Genomic DNA, 13218 nt, shown 5'->3' with positions numbered 1-13218 from the left:
AAATTCACCCAATGGATGGCTGAATTTGAAGGAAACTGTTCTAGAGTTATTAGTGAATGCTGTAATTCTTCATCTGTTATGGCAGTTGGTGGTAGTTTGCATTTAGACTAAAGCCAAAGTGTAGGCTTAATTTTGTAGATATAACCACATTTTTTTTACAACCTTATTTTGGCTGTAGTTTATAGAGGTAGTCTTTAAATCCGTACTGAAAATGCTCATATGATTGGCTTGTTGATTTAAGAAGTGTTGCTGGACAGAGATCAGGGCTTTACATAATGGCCCAAGTTCAGTTATTTAGGGAACTTTTGTTTTATATTTCCAGGTGCAAACATTTTTTCCTTGGAACTACAATACTTCAGTGATAGATAGTTACAGTTCTTACAGAATGTTAATTACATTAATTTTTGTGAAAAAATTTAAATAATGTGGCAGCATTTTTATCAATCACTAGCTATCCTTCTGAGATAGAAATGAATTTTCTCTATTACTGTTAGTCAATACAAAAGAGAAGGGGAAAATCTCATGTATACAGGTGCTCTGCACAGTTTCCTATCTTCTGTCTTCTCTACTTTTACATTTATTCTTTTGCAAAATTGTACATCAGAAAAAATCACTTCTCTGCCCCCTATCAGAGTCTTCTAGTTGTTCTCGTATCCTTCATCTCAAGTGTGCCTCGCAAGTCTTGTTTGCCCTGCTACAGGACTAACTTTTGTCCTCCCTAGTTCAAATACTGCCTTTCCAGAGCATCAATATTTCTAATATTGTTCGTTTTGGATACGGGAGCACTACTGTTCTTCAGCAGTATTCAGCTATTCTTAGTGCCATACCAAAAACATCATAGTGTCACTGGGCCAAAAGAAACTTATTTTCTTTTTATAAGCTGTCACTTCAGGATGGTTCCATACTGAGGAGGAATGCAGTCTTCATCTCACATGGGACATTAGTCATTTTGTGGTAGGAATGCTATGGAATCATACAACCTCTAATTACCCAGGTTGTTGTTTCAGTTTTTCACCCTTCAATTTCCAAGGTACCCTCCAGTTTAATAACCTTTTTCAGCATTTATTTTTGTAGTCTATTTTAAGACTGTAGTTTTCCATTTCTCTTAATGGAGGTCTCGCTCCCTGTTAAGTTTGATTTGTGTAGAGCTATTGTATAATGAAGTGTGCTGTGTATGTATGATGTCTGATCCTGTAACTTGCCATCAGTCCTTTTGAGAAATATTGTTCTCCATATTTCTTAGAAAATTATGTTTCCAACCCAGCATGCTCCTAAAGGATCTGAATTATGAAACCTTGCCAGATGCATCTTAGGCAACAAATATGCTTAAATGGAATAGACTGCTCTGTGACAGACTGCTTCCAAATTCTGTCCCATTCTGTTAGAAGGTTATCAGCAACTCTGTAAGGTAGCATTTTCTATTTCTTAGTCCTCCAGACAGTTCCTAGCTTATATGATTAGGTCTTTATCCAGTCTCCTTTAATTTTTCAGTAGAATTTATTATTTGCAATGCTGTATTTGGCATTATAAAAATCCAAATATATTTATGTGCCTTATTGATTTCATTAAATTTTAAATCTCATATTTGGAAGGCATGATATTATAGCAGAATTTATATATTTAGTTGCAGAACACTTTTCACTTAACAACTGTTACCAGTTTATTTGAGAAGCAGCAGTATACAGATTATTTGCACTACACAGTACACCATCAGGTTACAGAAGTACTTGTATCTTGGGAAATTCCAAACTGATTTAACTGAATTATGAAGTGCTAAAAAGTACAGTTTCTCTTCTCTTGTTTGAGTTTCTCAGGAAACCTTGGTAGCATACCAGGATCACTGAAGAGCTTGGTTATGCTATCATCAGCTGCAGTCACTGCATGGAAACACCTGCAAGCTGCCAGGACAGCTATAGTGAGAAATGTGAGAGGGAAGGTAGCCAGATCCCATTTCAGCTCCATTTACTCAAATATCAGAGGTTACAAAAAAAAAAATAAAAGAAGCCCCTCACCCCACCCCAAACTGCCAACAAAAAAAAAAAAAACAAAAAACAAAAAACAAACAAACAAACCACCGAAAAAACCCACCAAAAACAAATAAGGGAGAAAATATTTGCAGAGAGAGCATTCTTGAAGAATGCTAATTTTGATAAATAAAGAGGGCTTGATAAATTCTTGATATTCTGCTACATAAACAGCAGTTTTGAATGTGTTTCCTTGTCTGTGTATCCAGCTGAGATACTGGATTGAAAGAATGTCTCACAACTTGTTTCTGTTTAGATTTCCTGACGTAGACAAGTATGAAGATGGTGGGAATAAAAAGAGTAGGAATACAGAGGATACTTTGGTCTCTGTATGTTGAACTGATGTGTCTAAAATGGGAAGCTGCATATTTTTTGACGTTCCCTTTTTAAAAAGTTTCAAATGTCACAGTGGATATCGAAAAAGGTCAAGAAAAGATATGATGGCTATGAGAGATGCTTTCTGGGAGAGTTACACAACTCAGTCTGTTTAGTTTATCATAAAGAATACTGTGAAATAACTTTTTTTTTCCCTGTACTTTCTTTGGGAAATAATAAGGTAAGGTATATACTGTAATACTGTTACTATAATACTGTATTTTATTTGGGAAATAATAATACAAGATATCAACAGCTTTCTTAGTCTACTAAAGAGAATTGTAACAAAAGCTAGTAATATGGAGCTCGAGCCAGGAAAGTAATAAGAAAATCATCATAATGGAAGGTTTTTATGTCTTTGGGTTGGTTTATTTGTTTAACAATGAGAGATTGATCACACAAATTTCCTAAAGAAGAGCTGTGTTCTCTGTTTTAATCCTGTCAAATCAAAAGCCACTGATTGTGGGAGAGATGTCTAACAAAACTCAAGTTATCTTACTCCTCACAGAAGTCATGGATGATGTTTAATGAGTTATCTTGTGCAGAAGGCCGAACTAGATTGCAGCCTTACATTCAGTATATGTTAAATGGGAAGCTAGTTTGAATCAAATGGATCCTGAAATTAATAAATAAACAATTTTGTATCTTGCATCCAAAAGGATTACATGAATTGCTTCTCTGTTTCTTTTTTGAAAATGCAAAACTCTGATAATATTGGCTGAGGATGTTGGGGCAAATATCTTTTAAATTATTTAACTAATGTATTAACCTTCTGTGTAAAGTCATCTGACCATCATATTGTACAGATAATACTAATAGAATTCCTGTTAAGCTGTTGGGTATTTTTGCCCATTTGAGGATGAACTTTAATTGCTTTATTTTAGCTTTCCTTACTACTCTCAAGTAGCAAATAGAAGTTCTGTTTTCTGTCTTTCAAACGTTTGAAATATTTACAAGGTCTGTTGAAAAGAAGAAAACTGGTAAAACAGCAATAAGGGATTTGAATGTTTCATAGAATGAGAAGCAAAGCCACAGTAACGAGCCAGGAAATCTCACTCTTTTTATCTTAAGTTTTACAATTAAATTTTTTATTCTGAGGTAATTTCAGAATGGAAGTTGGAAGAAGAGTCAGCATATCCTGTGGGTGGATAAATGGTTCATATCCCAGTGATCCCAAATACTTTCAAAGATATACCCAGAAGAACAGTATGATCATAATTTATTTTTTATCAGGGTAAAGGGAAGGGTTTTCCTCTTGGCATTACTGATGCCTTTTAGCTGTGTCTTCACTGTAGGAACCACAGCTCATATGGACGTCTCTGCTAGTTTAAATTAACTGGCTTGGCTCCTATTAGCAGTGTGGCTGCAACAGTGGGTAGATCTTGCAGTCCTTTCTGTAACTGAGGGAGAAAAATATGCCTGCCATAGGACTTCTGCATAACAAAATTTTCAATTTGAAACTTTTGGAATTTTTTTCCTCTTAGGCATTTCTAAAAATAGTTTCCATTAAAACACCTCTTTACAGCAGATAATAGGGAGCTGAACAGAATTAAACATTGGGTTAAGGCAAAATAATCTTGAAAACATTGTCAAGCCTGTAATTATGCAATTCTTGCCCTTAATGTGTCATTTTTTTCCGGTCATGGTCTATTACAAAGAGTTTAATAAAAGCTTAATACAGAGAAAATTAACCCAAAAATGTATAGACCTGTTAGGAAGACTTCTCTGTGAAGGCAGCTTAAAGAAATGATAACTAGAGGGCAAACACTGGTTTGGATTTTAGATGTATCAAAAATTGAGTGAGTTAGTCCTTTTGGATAAGCACACCAGAATAGCAAAATGACTTACTATTAAAATAGTTGATCATTAAAACTAATACTTATTAAAGAGTAGAGAATTTCTCATTTACTCCTTGCATGCTGTGTAGGGGCTTTTCCAGCCACTAAGTGGAAAGAAACTAGAAGAGTCTCGGAAAGCAGCTGGCTTCAGCAGTTATTCTTAGGATTATAACTAGTCCTTTGCCTGCTTCTGCTAATTGCTACCACATGGAGCAGTGAAGCTTTAGCAAAATGTTGACTCAGTAGAAGTACCAGAATAGAAAACCAGAATGACTATTGTCACACTCAGGCATGAAAGTCTTATCAATAATGGAGAAGAAAATAATTACTTTTTAACCTTAATTTATACAATATTTTAGCTTCCTGGCACTTCATACATACATTCTTTTACCCAATTATTTTGTCATGAGAATACCCAAATTAATAGTGAGATGCATAATCTATTGTCAATTATTTATTATTGACATTTAAACTTTCACTAGATTTAAAAAGTCCATCTTTTCCTCCACAAATAAACATTTTCTTCTGGGTCGCTGAGATCAGTTTGTCATAGTTCATTTTCATTGAGCCTTGAAAGATCCCCCTTTGGAGAAAAGGAGCTAGCAATTTTCTTCTTGATGTGGTGCAGCTAAATGTAGTTGCTGCTGGCCACAAAATCACAGGATTATATAAAACTGCCAGTGCATGCTCTAAGTTTCTCATACTCTATAGTATTAATATCTATTCTGGTTCAGCCACTGTATGCTATTCCTGGCTGGTTTATGCCATTACTGCTCATATGATGGAAATCTCTTGATCTCCTTTGCCAGAATTTCCTGTCATTTTGTTCTAAGCCCAAAGAGTAGTTTTTGATACAGGAAAGTTTGGATATGGAAGAAATTCCTGTTCTATGGCCCCGATTTCTAGATTTGAAATTATATTAACCTCTATTATTCCTGTGCCTTGCTCAGCTAGAAGGGAAATGAGTGACTGATACCCAGAGGGTCAGTATAAATAATGTTCTGTCACCTTAGCCTATTACTACTTAAAAGGTTTGTTGCGTATGAGTACGTCAAGTTCATGTGGATTCTGTCTTTGTGACCTTTCCAAATCCTAATTCAGCAGTGCACAGTAGAGCTAATGATTCATTTGTTGTGTCTAAGGTTCTCTGCAGTTTGAAGGAGAAGGAAGAGTTGGCTTCTTGTTGCATATTGTTGCCTTATCAAAGTGAGATGTAGGTTTTCAGTGTTACCAATAAGTTAATGTGCAAGCAGATAAGTATGCATACAATGTAGACTTCTAAGAGGACAGAAATAGTGAAGTTTGATTCTTGGTTGGTTGACTTTTAATTATTAGGAAGATACTTACTGAATAAAACCACTCATGACTGAAATGACAGATGAGTTAGATTACTGAATTTTATTACTGCTGGGATTTTCTCAGTTCTTACGTTCCAGAGTTCATTACATGTTTCTGAAATAGAGCAGCAGCTAAGATTTCTGAAACATGGTTTAATTTGTTTTAAAAAACAACCATGTTAAATAATATAGTGCTTAAGTTAAAGAGGAGATTCAAAGTAAAAAAAGTTGGTAAGTTTCACGCTTTTGCAACTCTTGCCATAGAAGAGGGTTACCCCACAAGACTCATAAGACTAATTCTTTTCATTAGAGTGTGGGTGTATCTAAGCCAAATTCAAACACCAACCTACACTGGTGATGAGTAACAGTTAATGACTTCTTCAGTTGATCTCACAAATAGCCAGCAGTGGCTAATGGGTACTTCTGTTCATCCTCACAAATTATTTTGCAGTGGATATGGGAATGAGCTCACAAGACCATCCCCTTTCCCCTCTTACACACATTGTGCTAGAGGTAAGTGTGGTTCTGGGGAATAAGGGTGGGATGTCATGAGATTAAAGTGATATGGGCTTCTTGATTTTTTCACAAACCTCAATAAAGGCATGTATCTGGGGATGGGCAAAGATTCAGCTGAATTCTTATTTTTTGCCCAAAGAGATTACCCAGTCCTAAATTGACATGCTTTCCTTGAACTGGGAGTCAGAAATCCCTTTTCTCTTCTGTTTTTCTGCTGCAGAAATTCCCAACATTCCCATTATGTGGGCTCCAGAGAGGGGTAAGCAACATCTTCAATCCCACCAAATCATTTCCAAACTAATTCTTTGCTAGTATTTTTTTGCTTTTTTAATCATCATCAGAAGCAGTTTTTAGACACATTTTTCCCATTTGTTTGATTTTCTTGTGGATTCTCATATTTTTGTTTTATAGGAAGGTCCCATGGCCTCCCCAAGTGATAGGGTCAGATTCATCTGCTGTTTCCATTTGTGTGCTATTCTCCTGTGGATTTTCATGGTTCACTCTGATCTAATGATATTACCAGAGGGTGAGCATCTAGATTCTTGGGATTGTTTCACTCATGGTATCCTAAGTTATTGAAAAAGCACTGCTACCCTGATGCCCTGTCGATCGTTTGGCAGGTTTATGTTTTGTCGTTGCTGACAGGCGCATCTGATTATTCGTGGGCTTTGGTCTTTTGCTGCCTTGCCTGTCTTGGGACTGCTTGGCATTCACTACTCTCTTTTATTCTCTCTACCTGCTGGCTGTGTGGCATTGTTCTCCTGAAATCTTGGCCCTTTGCCTGACTGTCTGGCATTACCTCTTGACCGGCTAATTGCTTGACACTGACTACCTACTGCCCTGTCCGTCTGTTGAACGGCATGTGTCGCCTCCTTACCGTCCTTGCAATCTGACCGCACCTGGGCATTGGCCTTCTGCTGCCTTGTCCCCTGCTCCGAGTGCCTGGCATCACCTTCCTGCTGAGTGCATCTGCTGACTTTGCGGAATGGCTCTTCTCCTGCTTGGCACACCTGCTGTTCGGGTACTGCTTTATCGACTTGCTGAATGTCTGGCATTTTCCTCCTGCCTTTTCACCTGGTCCTTGAATATACTGTCCCCTTGCTGCTCTTTGAGTCTGCTTACTCACTGATACTTGCTCTTTTGCTGTCCTGTCCACTTGCTTTTATGCCTGGCATTTCCACCATATTGTCCTGCCCACCTGCCTAGATTTTATTTCTAAATATGCACCAGTCTGAAAAACTTAAGACAAATTGTAAGGAATGGGGAAAAAATATTGTCTGGCTCCTTCATGATCTGATTCAGTTCAACATACCAAGCAAAAACTGATCTCAGTACCAGCATCCAGCTTTTTCATAGAACTGCTCAAACCCCTTCCCTCCTTACAAAAAAAAAAAAAAAAAAAGTTGAACTGAATGTAGTCTTTGCTTCTATCACTTCATTTGATAGGTGTATTACTGTTCAGTAATACTGTATGCATTATTAAATTCAGTAGTAATTAAGTACTAAAACACATCACTAATATTACCTGTGGTAACTGTCTATGGAAGGTAGGTAATAACAGGGGAAAACAACCATCTTTTGCTGAGGTTCAGAAAGATTAAGGTTTGAATGTAGAGCTATGTTCAGTAAACACAGTGGATCAAAGGAGCTAAGTAAGAAGTTTTACAGATCTCTTAATTTAAGACACAATGTTGCAGCTAATCTAAAGAAGCTGTTGGATCAGTACAGTATTACCAAACCACAGTGTGTCCTAGTTGCTGCTTCCTACTCTTTCTGTGCTGGGAGAATGGTCAATTGCCAGTTTACAGAAACCTTTTGTCACTCTCTCACAGATTAAAAACGAGGACTTGACTACATCTGTAAGGTCCATAGTAAGGAAATAAATCAGTCACAGCTCAGAGTAAGAAGCGGGATTTCCTGCCTCTTCAACTCACTTGACCTCTCTTTTCCTAGCTCTGCCACAGTTTCTAGCTTATTATGCGTGTTTGTGGTTTTAATTACCGTTTTGAATCCAGTACCATCTAGGAACCGGAGAGAATATTCAGTCATAATGAACCCTGTCATAATTTCATAACAAATTCTTCCTACACTTAAAATAATTGTATGTAATATTCTTTTAACTTCAGTTTTTAATCTCTCCAGGTATATTAGTACTTTTGCTATCTTCAGAGATACCCTAAATATGTGAAATTATGACTAACCATACAAGCAGGGCAGCGTCCTTTGGGTCAGTAAACTCTTTCACCTGTGCGAGACCAGCTGTGGAATCAGAGGGAGACTCTGTGGGAAAGCACCTTGCTCCCATGCTCCTGACACCAGCTTGCCCTTGTGGATGATGGCTCCCGTACAGCAGGCAGTGTTCCGAGGGAGAGCCAGAAGGAACCTTCTCCCTGTTTTCAAATTAACCTTTAGAAATCTGGTAAACTTGTATTCTGCTCTGAGGAACCGGAGGACATGAACATCTGCCTTCACTCCCTTACGGTCTCCTAGGCTCTCCCGTCTTCTTTCTTCCCAGCCTTTCCAACACTCCCTTGCTTCTCCAAGCATATTTTTTTCACAACTTCAGGAACTCTAAAGACAGTAGGCTGGCAGTCTCTCACTTCCCACCAGCTTCATGCTGTTGAGGGGTCTGGTGAAAAGAACAGATCTCAGTGGCAATTCTCTTTCTCCAAGCCTTAACTCCCAGCATTACTTTGCTGCTTCCCTAGACTGTTGTTCAAGAAGTGGCATCAGATGCTGGAAGGGAGAAAGAATATTCACTCTAGCACTGTGGGGCTGCAGGAAGCTGCTAGAACTCACTTCTCATCCCAAGAACCATAAGTCATTTTTCCATGTATCATTATAGTTATTTTTAATATATTTTTTTAACTTATATTACCTTCAAAAAGTGGCTAATTTTCAAATAATATTCAGGTTATATAAACTTCAAATTCAGAAAACATCAGAAGCTGGAGGAAAAGCAATTCAATGCTTTCTCTTAAATGTATGAAATTGTCTTGGTTGAAAATTATACCTACCGGAAAATTGATGCAGTGCTGTCTGAGGCAGCTTCTCTGTCAAATATCCAGGTAAATCAGTTTTCCGTCTGCAGTGATCAAGTTATGGTACAAATATTTTAATCCGTTTTAAAAAAAAAAAAATATTAAGTTGAAAGAATACACTGTAGTTTGTAGTTTTACTCTCATAACTGAGTCAAAATTTGGTTAAAGAAACAATGAAAAAATTGCACACAAAGCATAATATCTGTGAAATCTGTGAAACAATGAAGTACAACGTTATTTTGTCCTTTCTTTAATAGGTGGGTTTTTTGGTTGGTTGGGTTTTTTTGTTTTTGCTAAGGTATTCTTTAGTCTATCCTGTGCAGTTTTCAACAAAAAATTAGCATCTGGAACAGTCATGAAGAGTTACAAGTCTTTCCAGCTTATAGAGTTTCCCTTTTCGTGATAACTAAATTTCCTGTTATCAGCCTAATTGTATCTCAGTTTTATTTCCTCTTGTTAGATTATTTTCCTTCCTTATTATCTCTAATAAAAAAATCTGTTACATTTCTCATAGTAATTTCCTGAACTATTATGTCTAAATCCTACAAATTATTTGTCAGGAGAGTGTTTTTCAAGTATCCTATTCTCACTTCAGTGCAGTATTTAAATTCCATTAACATTTTTACAGTTTATTTTCTTATTCTTCTCTGTTTTCTAAAGGTATACTTTCTGATGATAATCAGCACTGTAGCATTTAAGCAGCTAATTTCTTCAGTTGTTTCTGAGAAGAAAACAAATTCCTAACACAGGTCTTTTACCCTCAAAAAGAAAGACAGGTATATAATTATTTTGCTACCCTTGGGATTTCCATAAGGTGTTCCACTGCCCTGATCCACTTAATCACTGCTTTCAGTTTCAGTTGAAGTTTTCCAGTCTTTTAAGAATAACGTGTCTGACAGTGACTCATATCAACTAGGAATTCAGATTTTCTTATGTCTGTATGTTGCTTCTGAATCCAATTTGAAAAAATTATTTGGTTAATTTTAGACAAGAATGCCTCCGATGATACATGTTGTGCTAAAGAACTTACATGCCTCTTGGTCTGTGCATTGCCATCAGTAATGAAGGCTTTTGCTGTCACAACTCATGTAATGTTTTGTTGAAGGTATACTGATACCAAGTAAGTTTTGGTGTCTCTCTTCTGTTATCTCTTAGTGGGTAAACAGCTTTTGCTGGAAAAATGAGGAGAGAGATACACAAAGCAGATGTAAGAAGCAAGATGATACTGGTTTTACATTGATTACTTCTGAACATCACAATTTGTAACCCATGATTTCTTTTCTTTTATTCTGATGAATATATTGAGGAAGATTTAGACACTCCATCCTCTGCGTTCTCTTTTCTTAAGATGTCCTTTAGAAACAGGCTAGAAAAAGGTGTTTACGTGGTTATAATGCAGATTTAACTGATTCCTTGTTAAGCTAATACCTATAGCTTAAAGTTAGTGAATTTCATTAGTAAATTAAACTGATATATTCACTAAGTTTATACATGCAAGAAGACCCAGTCATCCATCCTTCAAAGACTGTTGCAGAGTTGTTCCCCCCAGTATGTTCTTCTGTTGTTCTGCCCAGCCAGGTTTTAGATTATGAATTTGCTGGCATTTCTTTCACTTTATGTGGGAGTTTGATGAAGTCAAAGAGATGTCATAGTTCAGAAATTTTATCTGAGACTGTGCCTAAACTTTTGTTTGATTAGTCCTTCACTGCTCTCATAGAACCTCACAGCAACACTAAATAATCTTTTACACCATTGCTTTCAGAAAATATTTCTACACCTTAAGTAGGCTTTTTCTTTTAATCCTTTTGCAGATAGACTGTAGTAATTATGAAATAAGCTTTATTTTGTGTTGTGTTGCAGTTGTGTACATCACTTAAGTGATGGATTTTGCAGACTTCAAAGCTGAATGAAACCTACACATTGCACCATTTTTTTGTCTGAGTTTCTGTGCTACAGCTCCCATTTCAAGACTGCTTTCTATGAGATGACCAGCTCTTCCTTTTAAACCAAATAGTGCTTACGTATCCAGTGGTATACAGAATAAATCCATGAACAGCAAGGCCTAAAACTATGGTCTCTCTCAAACTCTTCTGCAATTCATGCAAGTTTTGCTGATTTCTGCTGTTCAGCATTGATGGTTCCTGGAATGAGAAGAACAGAGAAGGGCACAAAGTTATTTTCGATGTCTTTGTCTCCTAGGGATTTTGTTTCCTGCAGCATCTTGATGAGAAGCTGCTATTAATTCATCATCACTCTTTGCAGGCAAGAGGGAGTCTGTAGCAGAAGAGTTTTCTTTTGACTTTTTTAAGCATAGCAAAAATGGATTTAGTAACCTAGCTGGAAGTTGTAGGTTTTTCTCAATTAATAGCTTCTCAGATTGTTAAAACAGCTTAATATTTCCCCCAAAAGTATTTTGTGTCTTTGTTTCTTTTCTTTGTTAGCTTTTTTAAAATGATGATTTAAAAATTTTATTTATTTAATCAGACACATAGTATTGGGCAGCTTAACCTTAGGTGCATGTGATTTCTACTTTATTTTGAATTACTGTCTTCTATCGTCCATATAGATTATATGGAAGTACTGCTGTCTGATTTTTTACTTAAGTTAATCCTTAGAGCTATGATGTTTGTAGTTGCTGTTCTCTTGAGTGTGAACAGATTCATGTGGTAGAGAGCTGCCTAGCATTTACTGCAAGAGTCCATTCCTGTGTACATTTTAAATACACAGAGAAAGAACTAATTTGTTCCCTGTGCCCATCTAAGAATCTCTTCTGCCTTACCAGTTGCTAAAAGCTACAACTTTTCTCAGTGATCCACTTACACACTGCTAGTATAAAAATCAATCTGCAGAAGATTGGACACAGGGTGAATTTTATTAAAAAGTAAAAAAATTTTTCTGTACAGCATAATCTGCTGCTTCAAGCACAGCAGAAGTGTATGTGAGGGGAGGTGCTTATGTACCAGTGTTGCTATAGCTATATTAATGAAAAGGTATCTACATTATAAGAACTTCAGGGTTTCTAAGTTAAGAGTTGGACATTATACCTCCCCTGTGAGGACAGGCTGAGAGAGTTGGGGGTGTTCAGCCTGGAGAAGAGAAGTCTCTGGGGAGACCTTATAGTGGCCTGCCAGTACTCAAAAGGGGCTACAGGAAAGATGGGGAGGGACTTTTTGCAAGGGCATGTAGTGTAGGATGAGGGGTAATGGCTTTAAACTAAAACTGTGTAGATTTAGATTAGATATCAGGAAGAAATACTTCCCTGTGCGGGTGGTGAGGCGCTGGCCCAGGGTGCCCAGAGGAGCTGTGGCTGCCCCCTCCCTGGCAGGGTTCAAGGCCAGGTTGGACGGGGCTGGGAGCACCCTGGGCTGGGGGAAGGGGGCCCTGCCTGTGGCAGGGGGGTTGGAACTAGATGGTCTTTAAGGTCCCTTCCAACCCAAACCAGTCTATGATTCTATTATTATTATTATTATTAAGTACAGTAAACCATTAATTAAATAGTAAAATCAAATTCCAGAGGAAAAGGTAAACGATATATTTAATATTCCTCATTTGGTGTAGATTAGGCATTCTGCTGTCTTCCATTTCAGTGCTCTGTGCTGCAGCAGTCTCAGCAAAGCACTTTCCATCTTCTCTTTGAGAAAAATCTTCATGCAGTTGTTTCCATGAGAATATTGGAGGATAAAAATGTGATTTGTGCTAGGAGTTAAATAATCATGTATAGGAAATTGTTTGACAGAATGCACAGTAGATCACTTTGGCTTTCCAAATATGTTCAGTTGTTCTGTTTCAATGAACTCATCATTTGTGTGTGCCTAAATCAACAACTATTCATACTCTGAACACATGAATTGCATCACTGGATCTCACAAAATAATCTTTTTATTAGTTTTTAGGTTATGACAGAAGTAATTTAAAGGTGTTGTTATTAGAGATGCTTTGTCATTTACCTGGGGTGTAAAGACACTGAGTAAGGGAATCTTAAGAGAGGATACAGTACTTTTTGTGATTCTTATATTGCTGTGGTATAGTCTTGAAAAATGATCACTCACTGGTCCATCCTTTGTAGTGTAGAAGGTATATTTTAGGA

The 13218-nt window shown here is 37.0% G+C and overlaps 1 protein-coding gene across 25 annotated transcripts in view; it reads left to right on the top strand.

Moving 5' to 3' along the window:
• The window catches only part of GPHN (gephyrin), a 293302-nt gene that overhangs the window by 155189 nt on the left and 124895 nt on the right, over window positions 1–13218 (top strand). For 13 of the 25 annotated variants that reach the window (XM_042790903.1, XM_042790901.1, XM_042790905.1 and 10 more), the window contains exon 5: window positions 6311–6349. The exons of the other annotated variants lie outside the window; for them this stretch is intronic. In XM_042790903.1, coding sequence (XP_042646837.1) covers window positions 6311–6349 — 39 coding nt within the window. The remainder of the gene's footprint in view (window positions 1–6310; window positions 6350–13218) is intronic. 25 annotated transcript variants of the gene reach the window in all.

This window comes from Tyto alba, unplaced genomic scaffold, assembly GCF_018691265.1.
Source record: "Tyto alba isolate M040663 unplaced genomic scaffold, T.alba_DEE_v4.0 Super-Scaffold_18, whole genome shotgun sequence".
NCBI lineage: Eukaryota > Metazoa > Chordata > Aves > Strigiformes > Tytonidae > Tyto > Tyto alba.
The sequence above is the reverse complement of the archived record's forward strand: the minus strand, read 5'-3'. Positions and strand labels throughout refer to the sequence as shown.